This window comes from Brassica rapa, chromosome A07 (genome assembly GCF_000309985.2).
Source record: "Brassica rapa cultivar Chiifu-401-42 chromosome A07, CAAS_Brap_v3.01, whole genome shotgun sequence".
In the NCBI taxonomy this organism is placed as follows: domain Eukaryota; kingdom Viridiplantae; phylum Streptophyta; class Magnoliopsida; order Brassicales; family Brassicaceae; genus Brassica; species Brassica rapa.
The window spans coordinates 13,168,192-13,187,549 of NC_024801.2; the positions used below are offsets into that span (position 1 = coordinate 13,168,192).

At 35.2% G+C, this 19,358-nt stretch overlaps 5 protein-coding genes, 1 long non-coding RNA gene and 1 pseudogene across 7 annotated transcripts; 3 read left to right on the plus strand and 4 right to left on the minus strand.

Annotated features, from left to right (window-relative positions):
- The first annotated feature begins 401 nt into the window (after window positions 1-401).
- On the plus strand, window positions 402-3,362 carry LOC103829308 (TVP38/TMEM64 family membrane protein slr0305). The gene is made up of 7 exons (XM_009104969.3): window positions 402-1,019; window positions 2,012-2,064; window positions 2,152-2,244; window positions 2,322-2,545; window positions 2,640-2,706; window positions 2,873-2,983; window positions 3,135-3,362. The coding sequence occupies exons 1-7, from the start codon at window positions 650-652 to the stop codon at window positions 3,162-3,164; spliced, it is 948 nt and encodes a 315-aa protein (XP_009103217.1). The 5' UTR covers window positions 402-649; the 3' UTR covers window positions 3,165-3,362.
- Window positions 3,338-4,325, minus strand: LOC103829307 (cytochrome c). Its single transcript, XM_009104968.3, has 3 exons — window positions 4,100-4,325; window positions 3,736-3,869; window positions 3,338-3,647 (listed from the first exon to the last, which is right to left on the minus strand). The coding sequence occupies exons 1-3, from the start codon at window positions 4,209-4,211 to the stop codon at window positions 3,555-3,557; spliced, it is 339 nt and encodes a 112-aa protein (XP_009103216.1). The 5' UTR covers window positions 4,212-4,325; the 3' UTR covers window positions 3,338-3,554.
- Window positions 4,326-4,561: 236 nt separating this feature from the next.
- Window positions 4,562-6,103, plus strand: LOC103829309 (ethylene-responsive transcription factor ERF019). Its single transcript, XM_009104970.3, has one exon. It carries the CDS (start codon window positions 5,568-5,570, stop codon window positions 6,012-6,014), a length of 447 nt encoding a protein of 148 aa, XP_009103218.1. The 5' UTR covers window positions 4,562-5,567; the 3' UTR covers window positions 6,015-6,103.
- Window positions 6,104-6,213: 110 nt separating this feature from the next.
- Window positions 6,214-6,862, minus strand: LOC103829842. The gene is made up of 2 exons (XR_004449225.1): window positions 6,771-6,862; window positions 6,214-6,649 (listed from the first exon to the last, which is right to left on the minus strand). It is a non-coding gene; the product is annotated as an uncharacterized LOC103829842 (long non-coding RNA).
- Window positions 6,863-11,567: 4,705 nt separating this feature from the next.
- LOC108868783 lies at window positions 11,568-13,629 on the minus strand (annotated as a pseudogene).
- On the plus strand, window positions 13,377-16,002 carry LOC103829311 (NAC domain-containing protein 13). 2 transcript variants are annotated; one of them, XM_009104972.3, is made up of 3 exons: window positions 13,377-14,161; window positions 14,398-15,345; window positions 15,413-16,002. In XM_009104972.3, exons 1-3 carry the CDS (start codon window positions 13,975-13,977, stop codon window positions 15,805-15,807), a joined length of 1,530 nt encoding a protein of 509 aa, XP_009103220.1. In that variant the 5' UTR covers window positions 13,377-13,974; the 3' UTR covers window positions 15,808-16,002. The 2 variants fall into 2 exon arrangements, with proteins under 2 accessions (XP_009103220.1, XP_009103221.1); XM_009104973.3 differs by having other exon boundaries at window positions 14,398-15,327.
- On the minus strand, window positions 15,909-18,794 carry LOC103829310 (ATP synthase subunit delta, chloroplastic-like). Its single transcript, XM_009104971.3, has one exon. It carries the CDS (start codon window positions 16,678-16,680, stop codon window positions 15,997-15,999), a length of 684 nt encoding a protein of 227 aa, XP_009103219.1. The 5' UTR covers window positions 16,681-18,794; the 3' UTR covers window positions 15,909-15,996.
- Window positions 18,795-19,358: the final 564 nt, after the last annotated feature.

The following is a 19,358-nucleotide window of genomic DNA, read 5'->3' on the forward strand; positions in this document are numbered from 1 at the left end:
CATAACTGCATCATTGATCTTAATTATCTTGTTTGATATAAATATTAGCTTGAAGCTTTTCTGTTTTAGTTCTTTACGTTTTTTCGCTTTCAGTATTTTTTTACTAATTTTTGATTTGCAATTTATAGTTGTTTTGACTAATGACACCAATATACTTAATGTATGATACTATAATTTTTATGTTCGTGGATAAAGAAGAAGAATCATAGGTAAGGTAGTGTAGTGGGTTAAGAGAAACAGTTATATATGGTTGTTGTTTTTTTTTTCATAAGGAAAAACAATATGGAATAAGTATTTCTATTATTTTGTTCTTTTTTTTTTTGATCAAACCCTATTATTTTGTTCATTTTCATTTATTTCCTATTGCATACAAGTCTTGAAAGATATCGAAATATTTATTTATTTTTAATAACAACATATAGTCCAGACCATAAAAACTGTATTTTCATTTTTTTCTGGAAGAAATGAGACTTATTTCGTGACCCTGAGGAGAGACACACGTGGCAGTCTAGATCTCCAGAAGCCACATCCAAACTGCATCTCTCTCTCTCTCTCCACCGCGCCAACAACAGAGAGAGAAGAAACTCAGAAACATTTAGATGGAACACAGAAGAAGCTTCACTTCAATCTTCATCAAAGCTGCTTGAAGATGCGCAGCCTCACTTCCGGTCTCATCATCAGATCCTCTTCTCTCCCATTCACACTCTACAAACGGTTTCACTTCCTCAAGCCATGTTCTTCCCTCAAACAGACCAACAAGAAGCAGAAACAGTCTCTCCCTCCCTCCACCGCCCCTCCTCCCCAGACTCTCCGGTGGCTCTTCACTCCCAAATCCAGTGACGACGAAGACGCTAAATCCTCCTCGGATGAAGACGATGACGATGGGGATGCTGCTCTTAAGGGCACGATTCTTGCCGGCGTTTTGTTGATTGGTAGTGTTGGTGGATTCGCCGGAGTTGGCTACGTCTACAGGGACCAGATCAATACCTTTCTCACTCAGTTCTCTACTCTTATCGAAGGTTCTTATTAATTCTATTACCGAACTGATTCCATGTTTTATGTTCAACTCAATGACAATTAGAGATGTCAAATGGGCGGGCTATAAATGGGTGGCCCGTGTCCAAATTGATATGGTCCAAAATGGACAGACCTAGATTAAACCATAATTAAAATTTGTTCAGATGGGTGAACACAATTATATCCATGGGCAACATTGGGTTTAACCACTTGGACAATGGGCGGTCCAATAAAGTTAAATGTCTAGGGTTTGGGAAATTGAGGGAATACACAAATCACTTTTTTTTCTTCCTGTCTCACTCTTGCGATTTTTCTTCGTGTTTGATTCTTCCTCTTTGAGTCCTCGTCTTTGATTCTTCCTCTTCGATTCTTCCTCTTCGTGTTCGATTCTTCTTTCTCGTCTTCGTTTTTTTCGATTCTCTTTCGGTTCTTCTTCACCAACTTCTGATTTCATCATCTCTTAAAGTTAGATTTCCTGATTTATGTTATGGGTTTTCACTATTAACTACTGATTCGTATCATCTACTAATATTGTGTTATGGGTTATGTGTTAGATGGATGGTAATTTGTGTTCATAACGAGTCTGGTGGCGAGTCTGGCGACTGTTTCTGTTTCCGCTTCCGCAAATCAGACGAAATCACGAATCTTTTGAACTTATCTTGGTTTTTTATAACTTTGAAACATGAAGTTTAAAACATAAAGTTTAAGTATATGACATTTTTAAAATTGAAAACTTAAGAATTTTTAAATCTTTAAAACTAAAATTATGTTGTTTACATTAAGTGGGCATATGGACTGTCCATGGGTAGCCTAACAAATCATGGGCTTATTTGGTTATGGTCTCATCTGGACATGGTTCTATTTGGGCTTCGATCAAAAATGTCCAGCAAAAAATGAAGCCCATTCGGACACACCTAAACCCGCCCAACCCGCCCATTTGACATCTCTAATGACAATAGTCCTGAGTGTTGTGTTGTGGAACCAATAAACACAGGTTATGGTCCTGCTGGGTACGCACTGTTCATTGCCGTAAATGCTGGGCTTGAGGCAAGCTTCTTGACACTCTCTTCAATGTTTTTATCTTGACAAGTCTCAGTTTCAAAGCTCTTTTTTGTTTGACTTCTGGTTAGATAGATACTAGCCATTCCCGCTCTCCCGTTGACCATGTCGGCTGGTCTCCTCTTCGGTTCTCTTGTTGGTACTATCATAGTTTCTATCAGTGGAACTGTAAGTTGTTCTCCCACAAAACTGTTTCACCAAGTAACATTCCCATGTTTAGTTGTCTAAATTTTTCTTTTGTTTAGATGGCTGCTAGTGTTGCTTTTCTGATTGCAAGATACTTTGCTAGAGAGCGTATCCTTAAGTTAGTTGAAGGCAACAAGAAGTTCCTCGCCATTGATAAAGCCATTGGTGAAAATGGGTTTAGGGTTGTTACTCTCCTTCGGCTAAGCCCTCTCCTTCCTTTCTCTCTTGGCAATTACCTCTACGGCTTGACTTCTGTCAAGTTTGTGCCTTATGTCTTTGGAAGGTCTGTGTTAGTCCTACTTTTTTTCAAGATTTCTTTTTAAGAAAACTTGATAAAGGTGAATTCTGAGTTTACATACTAGTGTTTTTTTTTGCAGCTGGTTGGGTATGCTTCCAGGGTCTTGGGCTTATGTCAGTGCTGGGGCTTTTGGACGAGCAATCATTGCAAGTTGTTTTCTTGTATGTTCTGTTAATATAAAGGAGGGAGTTAAAAAGGGTTATAGATCATCAAGCTGTGTTTTGTAACGTCCATGAATGTGTTGAAACTGTTAATACTTTGTGATTCTCATAATCATCAAATGGGCAAATCTGGTATCTATGTTGTGTTCAGCAAGAAGAATCTAATGTTGGCTTGCCTGGAGGAAACGGCCAGCTTTTAACACTCGGGTTGGGTTTGTTGGTAACTGCACTGGCTGCAACATATGTGACACGTCTTGCAAAGGTAACCAACTGTTTTGCTCTTACTCTATTCTACTATATCTTTTTCTCAGACCAATTGGTTCCAAGCTTTGGGTAGCATAAGCACAGAAAAGTCTCAGCGTCTGATCCCATATTTTGCTTACACACTTGGATCTAATTGTTGGGTGTTGCAGGATGCTATCAAGGACATTGATGAGGAGTAGAGAGATAGGCAAACTAAAGAGGGAACAGCACATCGACGCATCTGAATCCATTGGATAAACTCGAGGATTGGTAAAACCTTAGCAGAGAACTATGGAACCAAAAGTTGAATTTTTGGTTTTTAAGGATGACACTGAAGTGATATAATTTGATTATTGTTCTCTACACAGCAATATGTGAGAAAAGAAAATGCTTATAGATAGATGCATTTATATAAATGAGCCTCAGAAAATGAAAGTACTCACGAGTACATTTGGTACTCACCAAAACGTATTTGAAGAAGAGACAATTTCCAAAAGTGAAAAAAAAAATTCAAAAGTTTTGGACATTTTATTTGTCAAAAGAATAATAATTCATGATGTTCCCACACCACCATTGGTTGATAGATTTCACTAAGCAGTAGCTTCCTTCAAGTAGGCGATGAGATCAGCGCGATCTTGTGGCTTCTTGAGCCCAGGGAAGACCATCTTTGTTCCAGGAATGTACTGCAATGACAACACAGAATCAAAATGCAATCAATCTCAATGTTATACTCACAAATCAGAACGTGTATGATACTAATATTTAAGTTACCTTCTTGGGATTGAGCAAGTAATCGTACAAGGTCTTCTCTTCCCATTCAACAGCCTTGTTCTTGTTAGCCGCAGAGTAAGAGTAACCGGCTGTTGTTCCAGACTGCCTTCCAAACAGCCCGTTTAGGTTCGGTCCTATAACAGTTATTCACAAGTCAAAAGTGAGCAACAAATATCAATGGTTGTGGCAAAGAGACAAGACCACAACTTCGTTATTTGAGCTGTTTTCAGGACAAACATAAGACGACATCAAGGTTCTTGGATCAGATCTAATGATGATGATTTGAAAAAATAAGCGTGCGGATTCGCAAAACGACAAGGACGAATCGGTTCCAGATCATAAAAATTGCAGAGATGAGATTAACCTTGTTTGTGACCGGCGCCTTTGTCGACGGTGTGACACTGAGCGCACTTGGTTCTGAAGATCTTTTCACCGGCCTTGGAGTTTCCTGGTGGTGCTTCATCGAACGACGCCATTTTCGCTGGGGAGAAAATTAAGACGGAACTCGCTTCTCTTTAGGGTTTGTTTCTGTTAGGACAACAACGCACGAGACGAGAGAGCTCTCTCTTAACTATCAAAATAATGGGCCGATAACTAAATGGGCTTTTCAGTGGGCTCCAGTTAATCATCCATGTAAAAGTAAAATAGTCAATCAGTCAAAAGAGATTACAGCTAGTGGAAGCTGTGATCACTTCTTTTAAACGAGTCGGTGTCTAATACAAGAAAATATCCAAATTTGGTAAGGGAGTAAAGACGAGAACCTAATCAACTAAGAGAATTGGTTGTGCGTCTCATTCTCAACCGAATGAATCACATTGATTACGTATTAGGTGGGTGATTCCGTGTATATTGTGTGTGAGAACTAAAGTCGACCATCACGTCTTCGTCCATCTTCAATATATTAAAGACACACACACAACCAGGCCTGCACACAACACGACAAAAGACAACTTTTTGCAACTGGTTTAGGGCTGTCTCCGTCTGTGTGTAACCCGTGGAACTGGATATTGTTTTAGTCAAAATTCTCCGAAATGGAAAAACAAGGGATCCATCCATCCCCGTTTAGACGGTGCTAACGTCACGCGTGACGAATTTATAGACAGGCAAAGAAATTGGTTATATTTTTACCCCCCACGTGCTAGTGAATGGGCCGACGACTTTCACGTTCTTCTTTTGGAGTTTTGATCGTCTTTGTTGGCTTTTTCAATTTACATTGCTTTTTTCTCTGTCTTAAATTAGATTTTGATTAAGTATATTCCAAACTCACCTAACTAAGTTAGGGCTAATTTTCTGTTATAATTAAATACTGTTTTATGATTTCAGTACAGTTTTCTATTACTTTTACAAAAACTTTATTGATTAATTTAACAAAACAATAAATATTGTAAAGTTTAATAACCAAATCAGGATAAAACTGATTTTTTTTTAAAAATTTGTATGTTCTACTTAAAAATATATAATTTGAAACGGAAAAGTATATAATAGATGGTATAATTTTGGTATTTACTTACAGAAATTATGAGATATATATATTATGACAGAATAAGAAGTAAAATTTTAAATAAATTTCAAATTTACTATTATACACCCCCAGTTTTTAAAAAGTTACAACTTTGGAACCAAATTTCCACCGCCATGTCAAACCGATACTACCACTAACACAGGTCATACTTTGACCGGTTGAATTATTCTTCGGAATAAAAAAAAACTATTATTAAATTTAAATTATATTGGTCAACCTAGATTATAATATTATTTTATTCATTTTGACTTTCAAATCTTCAACGTATAAATAGCACCATAGAGATTCAAACTCAAAACACAAATACAAAATGGATTGCAGCGAAAGTCAATCAAAGTACAAAGGAATCCGTCGCAGGAAATGGGGAAAATGGGTATCGGAGATCCGAGTTCCGGGAACTCGAGACCGTCTCTGGCTAGGCTCATTCTCCACCGCAGAAGGCGCCGCCGTAGCACACGACGTAGCTTTCTACTGTTTACACCAACCAAACTCACTCGAATCTCTCAACTTTCCTCACCTCCTTCCTCCTTATATCGCTTCCAATAATACTTCGCCGAGGTCTATCCAGCAAGCTGCTTCCAATGCCGGAATGGCAGTTGACGCTGGGATTGTCAACAGTAACGGCGTGTCAGGGAACTCTGGGTGTGGCGATACGACGGCGTATTGTGGGAATGGAGGTGGAGTAGTGGAGCCGTTGAATATTTCGGTGTATGATTATCTGGACGGTCATGAGCACGTTTGGTCTTCTTCTTTTTGATTTAAAGCTACTAAAACAGAGTGTTTGGAGCCTAAGTATGCAAACCAAATGGTTGTGAATATATACATACATGTGCATTTATGTTTCAATGTCGGGCCAATTCAAGAAACCCTTTTTGCTATTTTTAAAAAGCCTTCAAGAAAATTATATAGTCATAAGGTTTACTGAACCAGACAAGACAAGAACCAGCAAACACAAATTCTAAAATTGGTCTCTAGGGAGCTAATCCCTTATTTAAAATGAAACAATTTTTTTCTAGACTAATATATTAAAAATTTTGGTCTAAGCGTTCAAAAAAGGTTCTAAACAATGGCCTAATCAATAATCTCTTATAAATCGCCTAATTACTGCCTATTGATTTACTGAACACTATTTTTTGTGTGTGTGTGTGGAACACTGAACAGTGAACACTAATCAAACATGCCTGATATTGTATTATTATTCGATACAAAAATACATAGTACGACGTCGGTTAGTCACTGATTCTCCCAGTCTCTTTTGTAAAGCCTCTGTTTTTTCCTGAACGTCCCTTCAAGATACAGCACCCAATTGCTTCTGGTCCTCTGGATGTCTGAACCTCTCCTCTTGGCCTGTGGTTGAGAAGAGTGTTCTCTCCATCCCGTCATGTAAATCACCTACACATGAATACGTATCCAACGATATACATTTAGGCCTCAAAGGTTGTCCACTGCAAGGATTATACACCTGTGGTGTTTAGCATGCTTTGTTTTAATGACTGTATTCTATTAGACGGACCTGAAAAGTAGCAGGTATAGTTCCGTCCTCTGTGGCGAACATGGAGTCATATATAGCTGCCGTGGCAAGAGCAATTTCGCGATTCAATATCTGTTTTGTTTTTATAGTCAAGAAGATGAGTTTTTGTTAAGAAAAATGTCATATTTACGAAAAGTCTGACAGAAGAAAGAAAGAAAAACATGCCTAACTTGTTCCTTTGGAGAAGAGCGTTGGTTTCTTCGTGCCATGGGTGAAACTTTTACCCATGGCACGAAGATGCTCTATAAGATCCAGCGCTGAGTAGAAAGAGATCATAGAAGAGGAAAAAGTTAGAAGACCAAAAAGCTTTGGGCATGCAATGATGAAGAAGAACAAAAAGTGGAATAGTTTTTTTACCACTCTTGTATTTAACAACATATTCGTCAAAGTCAACACCAGGAAGACTAAAACCCGCCCTGGTCAAGAGATTCCATGCGTCCCTAACCTGAAAGCAAAACAGAAGCCTTAAGCTCAGTACGATTATAAATCATTTTTTTTGTTTCTGTCATCTACAAACCTGTGCCAACGGTGATAGGCGGGGACTAATGCCTCCTTCTCGCTCCATGTGAGCCAAAGTGCATGCTATTCTCAGCTCCCTAATAATTTTAAAAAGCTAACAAGAACGAAAAAAGGAAATAGCGGGGGAGTGGTGTTGTTGTTGTTACCTCTCTTTGATTGGGAGAAACTCTTCATCAGCAACCAAATAAGATGTCTCGTGTGAATCCAGTTGAGCATCTCTACATGATTTAATCATGCCGACCCGCACAACCGTGCGGATTTTATTTTATATACTAAACCATTTTAGTTTATAAAACAACATTTATCAATAAATTAATATAGTTTAGTACTATGTATTATCTAACTCTATTATAGATGTGTTTATGTGATTTATGATATTGTTATTATAAAAATTCAAATTTTGCATTCTTGTAACAGATTTTGTTTTGAAAACATAATTATGTAACAGTACTATTTTTATTTAGAAATTTGAAATATATATAAAATTTAAATCAAAGTAGACCTACTGTTAAAAACTAAATCAAACTGGTAATAGATAAAAAAAATTGGGATACTGTTAAAAACATCAAATTTTTAACACTATAATATATTGTGCCTCTAAAATATTACGGTGCAATTAGTTAGTTTGTAATTCAGATTTGGTGTATAAAATTTGTTTTATAAACGCAGTATACATATGGTGATTAATTAAACCCATTTGGTATAGTGGTCATCGTTAGTCTAAGGGGTAGGCGAAATTTGATTTATATTACATGTTCAGAATAATAACAATAGGATAATATATTGGTCAACGGACTGGTTTGATAATAGTTTACATCCTGACTATCTATAAATTGATTTTACATTTAATAAGGATTAAAAATTGGTCATGTTTACCATTCCGGTTTTGTAGGGATTATGGTTATATTAGTTGTGATATATTATGAAGCCATGTTATTAGTAATAAATGATTGATAACTGATTTTTAATAAATGTCCATTTTAAAAAAAAATCACACATGAATCAAGGTTGTGACTTATGTTTTAATATATAAGACTAGATATTGACCCGCCCTCGAGAGGGCGGGTATATGTTTTGTTTTAATTTTTTTTGCCTAATATAATTTATATGTCTGTGTGTTTGTATCATATTTTTGTATGATATAAATTTAATATAATAGATAATTTTTGTAAGTATATTAAATAAATCAAGTTTCATAAGTTTGCACTTGTGTTTTTCCTTGTATCATATATGTATTTTTTTTATAATCATATTTGAGATTTTATATGTGATCATATTTGCATAATTTTCTATAAAAAATGATTAGTAAAGTATTTTGATAATTGTATTGAATTTATTATAGGGTTAAACTATAAATTTGTGACATAGCCTTTTAGTTTATTAATATGGTACTTTATTTTAAAACAGTAATTTAAAAAAAAAATAACAAAGTATTGTTACAATTTTGTTTAGTAATAAAACAGTAATTAAATAGATACATTAAATAAATTAAAAAAATATATAAAATTGGAATTATTTAATTTCGTATATAATTGTAGTTACATCGTTATCACACATAATAATTTGTATCTACTCTATTAAAATAGAATCATATTTTTTATCTACCATACACAAGTCTATGTTAGACCATTAATTAGAAATTTAACTAAACATTCTAAAATTACTCATATATAATATTCTCCTAACAAAAACAACATACATCTAAACAATAACATTTCTAAGAAAAGATAAATATTTTGTCATTAGGTAATTATCATTTGACTGTTTATCATATTTAATATAGACCATATTTTATATATTCCAGTAACTAATTTTGAAATCAAAAAGTATAGCCCAACTCTTTTTAAATTATCAAATTAATTTTTATATAAAACAAAATAAATAATATTTTATTGGTTGTAACTTTTTATGTTGATATTTTTAGTAAAAATAAAAACATTAAACTGAAATATAATATATTAAATAAAATAATATATCAAATAAAATAATATTTTAATATAACAAAAATAATTAAATTTATTCACATAAAAACATTTCGAGAATAAAAATTTCTAAACAAAGAAGCTAACTTTTTTTTATAATTCATATAAAACTAATGTTTAAAATTAAACTATTAATATTGATGCTGCATTTTAAATAAATAAACAAAAATAATTCATTAATATATGATTTGTACAATATCATCAAAAAAATTTCAACAAATATAAATTTTCAACTCTATTAAAATAGAGTCATATTTTTTTATCTACCATACATAAGTCTATGTTAGACCATTCATTAGAAATTTAACTAAACATCTTAAAATTACTCATATATGATATTCTCCTAACAAAAACAATATACATCTAAACAATAATATTTCTAAGAAAAGATAAATATATTATCATTAGGTAATTATCATTTGACTGTTTATCATATTTAATATAGACCATATATTATATATTTCAGTAACTAATTTTGAAATTAAATAGTATAACCCAATTCTTTTTATATTATCAAATAATTTTCTTATATAAAACAAAAGAAATAACATTTTATTGGTTGTAACATTTTATGTTGATATTTTTAGTAAAAATAAAAACATTAAACTGAAATATAATATATTAAATAAAATAATATTTTAAAATATAACAAAAATAATTTAATTTATTCACATAAAAACATTTCGAGAATAAAAATTTCTAAACAAAGAAGCTAATATTTATTGATAATATTTATATGCATAGAGGTTTTTGAAGAGAGCCAAGGCTATTGGATTTCTAGATTTTTATAAGCTAATATTTATTGATATTGATAATATTTATATTTATTGATAATATTTATATTTATATGATAATATTTACTCAAATTTCTAAATTGTTGAAGCTAATATTTTTTTGGATCAGTTCGGTCAAAATTAAAATATAAATAACTGAAATTATATTTATTGATAATATTTATATGCAATCATAGTTATTAAAGGTTGATTAGTTACAAATTTAGTGGGTTTTAAGTAAGGTTTTCAACAATATGTTGAAAAAAAACAGATTTGTTTGGTTAAATAAATGTTTCTGAATCATGTTTGATTTTATTTATAAGTAAATCCCACCTTTGATACGTATATGATTTTTTACATATAGGAAAAGCATATATTTTAAAACTGTTCCACGTACATAATATTATCTCATGTTGGTTTTTTTAGTCGAGAGTTTTTAGGGAATAGTGGGTCTTGTTTAATAAAAAAGGGAGTAGTGGTGCATAATTAATGTAGAAAGTAGTTATACAACATTTGAATTAAAAAAAGTTGTTATTAATATTAAAGAATAAATAGTTGGACATAACTTTTTATCAATGGGTCACACTGCTGTTTTAATAGAATAGATGTGATGAATCCATCATGATAAGCTTTTGAATCCCACCTGAGCAACAAAGCCAAAATCAACATCATCATCATTCAAAAATGCAGATGGAAATGAACCTAAACCAAGACAGTCAAGAGAGAGATAACTAACCACGACCACGTGGTAAACGCTGAACAGCACCAAGAGATCCTCCCAAACAATGCAGAGGGAAAACTCTTCTTACAATTCTTACAACAATAGCAAAAAAAAAAAACGTTATTAACGCGAGAAACATGAATCATTACTCTCACACCTACGGCATTTGTTAATGGCTCTCTACTTGTCTTAATGCGATCAGAGACAAAGAGTGTACCTCTAAGCGGTCAAGGAGATTCTCTACAACAGCGTCGACAAAGGTGTCGTTTTTTTATTGCCAGACAGCCACGCCGCTCGGTCACTTAAACATGCCTATTATAACAGCTTAAACATGTATAGTGAATTTGGAAATTCAGAAATTTCAGTTTCATTTTAAGTCTTTCCAGAGAGAACAAGTAAATTATTAAGTAAATTATCACCGTCCATAATAAGATTCTCTTAAATAAACTGGACCAACCAAGCTAAGATAAAGACTCAGAAACCATAAGCTAAGTTTAATAAATAAAAATTCAGTATGTGGTGACTCCAAGTGTAGAATATCTGCTTGATCCATCTCCCACAACATTCTAGTGATGATTTTAACATGCCAATCTTATCAACCATCCTTAACGTATTCTTTAACAGATTTGTTTAGAGATATACACCAAGTGTTAAACCAAACGCAAATAAGTTAAACAATAGAAAAAAGGTAAAACTATGATGATGATGATGATTCTCAAACGAAACAAAGAAAAAAACATTTAGAGGAAAAAGAGTAGTAAAGATGAGAGAGACCCTTTCATAATGTAAGATCATCATCAAAGTACAAAAACTCTCAATATATATGTTTATAAAGAAAAAAAAAAGAGTTCAAAAGGTAATCAATCATGCGTCAAACCAACATCTCAGAGTCAAGAGGTTCAGGTTGGTGCAAAACAAGACGAGCCGTTCTCTTTCTTACCTTGTGTTTACTTAATAGAAATTGACTTGTCCAAGAACCCATCAACCTTAGCTCTTTCCACGCAACATGAAAACTTATCAGCAGCATCAGGAACATCCAAAGATAGATCCTCCAGCAACTCACCCACTCTTTTAAACCCTTTTGGCATCTGATATATCGTCACTAGCCCCGAGTCAAAACACACTTTTAGCAGCTTCCACACTCGTTCCTTCTTCTCTTTCTCTTCTATGATCCTCACCACTGACTTCTTCACAACCTCGTGGTGGAAAAACGACATCCCCAGCTCCTTCACACACCTACAAGCTTCTTTCAGGTCTCCACCAGAGACGTACTCTTCAAGAAGAACCTGAATCTTCTCCTTCACTTCGCTCACAGTGCACCCTGGCGACTTTGTCTCTATTCCTCCTCCTCCCCAGCAACGTAAGATTCTTTCACCAGAGAGACGTGCTGCCAGCAATGTCTTCGCCGTTTGAATCACATTCCCTTATACACTTGAGCTTAGTTCTTCCAAGTCACGTGGAGATAACACCTCGTCAACCACAGCTCTGGATAAGAACATGGCAAGGTCTTCAACGACCACTGGGTTGTCTAAAGCAGTGTCGTCTGCAGATTCTATGAGCATTGAGAATGCGTTTCTGACATCTTTGGCAGGGAAGCCAAGAGAATAGACAAGGACACAAGCCATCGCTTTCTCTCTTTTCTTTCTGTCCATTGCTAAAGTTATCAGATACTTGACAAAGATCGCACGTATCTGGCTAGAAGACGCACTCGGCTCTGTATCAAGACAATGCACAACCTCTGAAGTGTCACCAGACAGGAAGTACTCTCGGACAATCGACTTAGCCTTGTCTTTAAACACATTGGCGCTGGAGTTTTCAAGTAACTTCTCACCAGCTGAGAGCGATTTCAGAGAAGAAGCACATAACCATCCTTCAGAAGCAGCTTTCGAGATGAAAGACTGTAACACAATGTGTGCCTCTGGTATATCAAGAGATAAATCTTCAACTGAATCTATGATTCTACTAAACCCTTTCGTCACTTGAGTGGTGTTTATAAGACCAACCTTAACCGCTTCCTTTAACAAATCAAGCAGCTTCACTTGCGCCTTTTGCCTCTCCATGGCCATAATCAACGCTCTTTTGACAATCTCGTGGTGAAAGAAAGGAACTTTCAAGCCTTTGATGCATCTAAAAGCTTCCTTCTTGTCTCCACTCATCACATACTCTTTCAACAAGTCGTTAATCCTTCCTTTCACATCCTCAGCTGTCCAGTTATCAGCACCTCCCCATCTCTTCTCAACAACTTCCGCATGAAGCGGAGCCGCTAGATAACTCTTCTCAGCCTTCTTCAACACCTCCACACCTTTAGAGTCATCAGGCAAGAGGTTTATCTGCTTCTTCAGAAACGCAGGAGGGAGGATGTCGTCGACAATAGCACGAGCCACAAAGACAGCGAGAACATCAACAGCATTAGGAATATCTACGAAGAGATCATCAGCTGAAGCCACAAGTTTGTTGAAGCCTCTGTAAACTTCTGGAGGAAATAGTAACGGTACTCGGCCATTCCGAGTTCCTTGAGTTCATTAGCAATTGATAAAACATCGTTGGTGCTGAAGTACTCTTCGACGATTATAGTTGCCTTTTTCTTGTACTCACTTAAGTCTGCATCAAAGTTTGTTGAATCTGAATGTCCATTGCCCTGTCATTTCAGATACATTGATGCATGAGTTTTCCATAAAGTTGAACATCAACTAAAGTATTTATTTCTTTCTTTTTTTAGGATTTTTATTTACTTTATTACAAAAAAATGGAATCAGCTTCTTAAGTAATGACACAAGCCCTATGGTTTGGCCTTGTATCCGTAATTTGCTGCCCTCTTTACCCCAGCCACGTCTCCTCTGAGTCATTCACGCTCCTTCACTCTCTATTTAATGTTTAGGGATATATTTTTCGTTTTAACCAAATAAAAAAGCGTTATGGGCTTCTCTCCTTATACCAAGCCCATTAGTTATCACCGTCTAACGAATGGGCCTTCGTGCTTGAATCCCACGCAGTCGACTGGAAGGTTCCACCTGGCGCCTTAACAGCTAAACCCTCTTCTCCAAGTAAAACCCTAAAAGATAACGAAATAACTAAATAAATTACAGAAACGATCCTTAAAGTATGCAATCCTATTGGAACACTCTTTAAACTTCGATCTCTTCCCAGATTCTGAATTTGCACCAACACAAAAGTTAAGGTTTTTCTTTGTGATGGAGACTTCAAGGAGGGGTTCATGTCGGGCTGGAGACAGAGTCTTAGCTCCAGGGTTTAGGTTTCATCCAACCGACGAGGAACTGGTTGTTTACTACCTCAAGAGAAAGATCCGCCGCAAGAAACTGAGAGTCGCTGCAATTGGCGAGACTGATGTCTACAAGTTCGATCCGGAGGAGCTGCCCGGTACCTTTACAAGATCTTCTCCTTCCACCATTTTTCATTTCATTTGCTTACAATTTTCAGAACTTTGCTCTGTTTCGCTCTGTTTTACTCTGTTTTCAATGAATTTACGAATTTACTTAGTTGAATTTACTTAATGGTTCTGTTTTTTTTAATACTTTTGAGATCTTTGTGTTGTTACCATGTTTAAAAGGTTAACTTTTGACTCGGGGAAGATGGACTTATGTTTTTTTTTGTAGGCAAAGCATTACATAATACTGGAGATCGTCAGTGGTTCTTCTTCAGCCCGAGAGACAGGAAACAACATGGAGGCAGGTCAAGCAGAGCAACTGACCGTGGATACTGGAAAGCAACAGGGGTAGATAGAATCATCAAGTGCAGTTCTCGTCCCGTTGGAGAGAAGAAGACCCTTGTTTTCCACAGAGGCAGGGCTCCCAAGGGCGAGAGGACTGACTGGGTCATGCACGAGTACACACTCCACAAAGAGGAACTCGAGAAGTGCGGAGATGTTAAGGATAATTATGTTCTTTACAAGATTTTTAAGAAGAGCGGGTCTGGTCCTAAGAACGGTGAGCATTATGGAGCTCCTTTCGTTGAAGAAGAGTGGGCTGAGGAGGATGACGAGGTTGATGAGGCTGATGCAGTCCATGTTCCTACAAATCAGCTCATGGTTTCAGCTTGTTTGGGAAGTAATAATAATATATGGGCGGATGGTGGGCTTAACCAGTCTGAGTTGAATGAAAACGATATTCAAGAGCTGATGAGACAGGTTAGCGAAGAGACTGGAGTGAACTCTCATGTGGCAAATAATAATCCGGTAAACTTGGCAGAAGATGAGTATTTGGAAATTGACGATCTTTTACTCCCTGGACCTGAACCAAGTTATGTGGACAAAGAAGGGTCTGCTGTGCTGAATGATAATGATTTCTTTGATGTTGATTCATACATTGGTGATTTTGATGCCACGAATCCTCAGTCAGAGCCTGTTGGTGTTGGTTTGAACAATGGGGTTGTACAAAGTCTTCCAGTGATTGACCAGGCGAATAGCAACCAGTTCCAGCAGCAAACATGGAAGAACCAAGATAGCAACTGGCCGCTCCGTAACAGCTATACCAGAAAGATAAGTAGTGAATCATGGAGGGATGATGAAGTTACTGTTTGCCGATATGGTGAGGCCCCTGGTACAGGTAAACCAATAACAGACTTCTGATGATCCCTTTGTTTAGACTTTTACTAATCATATTTTCTTGGCAGTTGATGCATCTGAGCTCATAAACCCTATTACTTCTGGTATAAGTATAACCAAGGGAGAAGAAGCCACAAAAGACGAGTCAAGTCAGTTTTCTTCTAGCGTATGGTCTTTCCTGGAGTCGATTCCTGCGAGTCCAGCATTTGCTTCAGAGAATCCAATCGTTAACCTCAACATAGTCAGGATATCAAGCCTCGGTGGCCGCTACCGGTTTGGTTCTAAAAGCACAAGTAGCAATGTTGTTATAGCAGTTAACGATTCAGAAGCAAAGAGGAACAAGTCTGGAGGAAACAACAAGAAGAACAACCACAAGGGTTTCTTCTGCTTATCGATCATTGGAGCTCTGTGTGCTTTATCTTGGGTCATGATGGGAGTTTCAGGAAGGTCTTTGTTGTGGTGAGAACCCTAAAGCCAAAGACTACGAAGAAAGGCTCAGAGTCCAAGTTTCGTGCGAACAGTCAAATCTTTGTAATTGTTTTATTAGCTTTTAAATTCATAAACTGTTAAGGAACGGTTTGTTGTTTTTGTTTCGAACTTCACTGCATAACAAAGCTTTAAACCATTGTTTACTAGTAAACCAAAAAAAACTTCAACCTTCAATTTGTACCTGAGCGGTGATATCCTCAAGCCGCTTCTTCACACTCATATCAATAAGCTTAGAACCTGAACCACCGTACCTAATCGTGAACCCAGCGATCAAACTCTCGTCAATCACCGTTCTAACTCTCACATTCCTAGCTCCGGTGAGCCTCTGCACATGCTTCGCCACCTGAGCTAGATGCTGAGAATCGAGCTTCACCACGGACTTGACAACCACGAGCTCCGTCTTCGTCATCTTGTTGTACACAGCTTCGAACTCCTTGGCGATCTCCTTCACTAGATCAATCCGGTTCGAATCGATCAACACGTTCAAGAAGCTGGCCGTGTGTGGAAGCAGGGATAACGACTCGGCGATCAAGTCGATCACCTCTCGCTTCTTCCGAAGCTCCACCGTTGGGTTCACGAACAGGCCTAGAACGTTAGGGTCTGAGAAGGTCTTCTCCAGCTTCTCCAAGTCGCTGCAGGTTGGTTCTAGGGTGTTGTTCGCTTTCGCCACGTCAGCTAACGCCGTCGCGTAGATTTCGGAAACCGGCGATGACATTTTTACGCCGCCGCGGCCGTTGCGGCGACGAGGGAATCGGAGGGTGAGGGGGAGGGTAGGCTGTGTGGTTGCGTGAGATGAGAGATGGAGCTTGGGGCGGAGAGAAGTTGGGGTTGACTGGAGAGAAGCCATTGTCGTCGGTCAACAGATCTTTCTTCGGTGATGGTGTTGATGGCGACTTGGGGAACGATCGGTGAGACCATCTAACGGTCGACATTGATTTAGGAGTTTTAAAATTGACGGCTGATAGTGATAGTGGGATACGGCGTCGTATTGGTTTAACCCTAACGATCGCTAAAGGATTTCCAGTTTGTTCATCATAGTTCACTGAGAATTTGTAACTCTTTTTATATTATTCGTGTGAGGGATGCTATAATGTGTTCCATGTTATTTTGGTAGATGAAAAAGATGATTCTGTAGACACATACACTCACATGTCACACTGGTATTACTCTGTTATGTACTTGTGTATGTAATCGAGGGAATGTAAAAAGCTCTCAAATTGTATGTCTAAGAAAATGTTCGGCTTCAGTTGTTCAAAACAAAAAGAAGAAAATGTTCGGCTTCTTTAGGATAGTATATGTGAGCTTTATACGTTAGCTTGTAGCCCAACAGACTCTACACTTGTTGCAACCTGAGGAGGACATTATATATAAAGGCTTTATATGGAGGATTGGTCTGATGAGCTTCCTGGTCTGCACATAATTTGTTTTTGAGCTTCTTTGTATCAAATCCATGTTAATCAATCTCCATGGTGAATCAATATTTTCTGGTCATCAGGATTCTGTATTTTCTTTAGGAGATGGAAATGGAAATGGAAATGGAAATGGCAATGGCAATGTGGTGTAAGTTACCGGAAAGAAAAAATTAAAGTTTTGTTGGGTAATCCCATTTAACATCTAATCTGATTTGCTACTATTTAGTGAGCCCTTTAAAAGACAGAATTAAAAAATATGACTAAAAAATATCAAATTTTATAGTCTGATGTATGCTAAGGTTGAGCGATAAACCAAACCCAAAAATCTAAACCTAATCTGACCCAATAAAAATGAAACCAAACCCAATATAAATACCGAATGGATCTTTTTCTACGGTATTTTGGATTATGGGTTTTATCCGAACCGAATCTAAATGGATATCCGAAAAACTTATAAATTTATAGTCCTAAAAAGAACTTGTATCAAACTAGAACTCAGTTCCTATTATGTATCCAAATTACAGTAATATATTATTGAGTACTTTAACTAATTATATATTGCATGAATAATTAACTCAAATACTAATTCTAGTATATATTTTGAAATTTGGTTAATATTTATGTTTTTTATGCTTTTATAATTGCATTTGAAGTTCATTTACAAATAAGTTTTCTCTAAAATTTAACCAATGTTGTTTAAAAAAGTTTAAAACAAATTTACGGATTAATAAATTCGAGTATTTTTTAATGTATGTCAACTTTCTTTTTGATGACATAATTATTTTAGATGTTTCATACGATTATAGAGTTGATAGTTGCTACATTTAATTTGCTTACATTTCATTATGTATGATTCTCGTTCGTTTAAGGATTTGGTTTGTCATGAATCATGATACTTCTGATGTTATCACGTATAAATCAAGAACGAGTTTCCCAAAATAATTTTGAAGACAACCATATGGTTTGAGGAAACCACGTACATAAATTTATTAAAAAGATTAGAAATTTATTGAGTTTAATCAAGTACAAATTAAATTTTTAGAACTGATAACCCGATTAGTATCCAAAACCAAAACTATTATGGGTTCAAGTGGATCTTGGATATGTAATTAAACCCGAACTCGACTAAACCCGAACAATATCTGTCTTGAAATTTTATAATATCCGAATGGAGTTTGAAGTTCATGAACCTGAAAACTCGAAACCCAAATAAACTCAAGCTGGAATCCGATTAGGACCCCGATTTCCCAACCTTAATGTATGCTATCTTATTTTATAGTTTCACATAAAACCGAAAACTAAAATACAATTAGTTGAAAAAAAAGATAAATCCAAAATATATATACTAATAAAAAAGATTTTTTGAGGCTCCACAGAACATCAACATCAACATAAAATTATTATTCGAAAGAAACCACTTGACATCATTACTATTATTATCTTATTACATTAAATCACATTATTACCATTTAAATATATAAATATATAATATATGAAATATAAGTAAATATACATTTAAATATATAAATATATAATATACAATATGTAAGTAAATAGAAATTTAAATTTGTAAATATATATATACGAAAATAATAAGAATAAGTAAATACACAATTCAAAAATAGAAATACTACATTAAACATCTATCTTAAAATGTAAAAATTAAATATAAGTAAATATACATTTAAATATTTAAATATATAATACATGAAAAAATAATAATAAGTAAGTACATAATGTAAAAAAAAGGAAATACTACATTTAAAAAATTAATATACAATATAAAAAAAGTTAATATTACATTAAACAAAAAAATTATATAGTTTTACATCAAACAAATAATAAGTAAATATACAATTAAAAAATAGAAATACTACATTAAACATATATCTTAAAATTTTAAAATTAAATATACGTAAATATTACGTATATTTATTAGGCGTAAAATGTAATTTTATTTTCCATTACAATGTAATAATGCCACGTTTATTATATATAATAAAATGTATATTTATTGTGATGTTAAAATATAAAAATAAAAATAATAAAAATATTAAATTAAACATATATCTGAAATAATTTATAGTCTTAGACCTGCTAACATGAACACGAA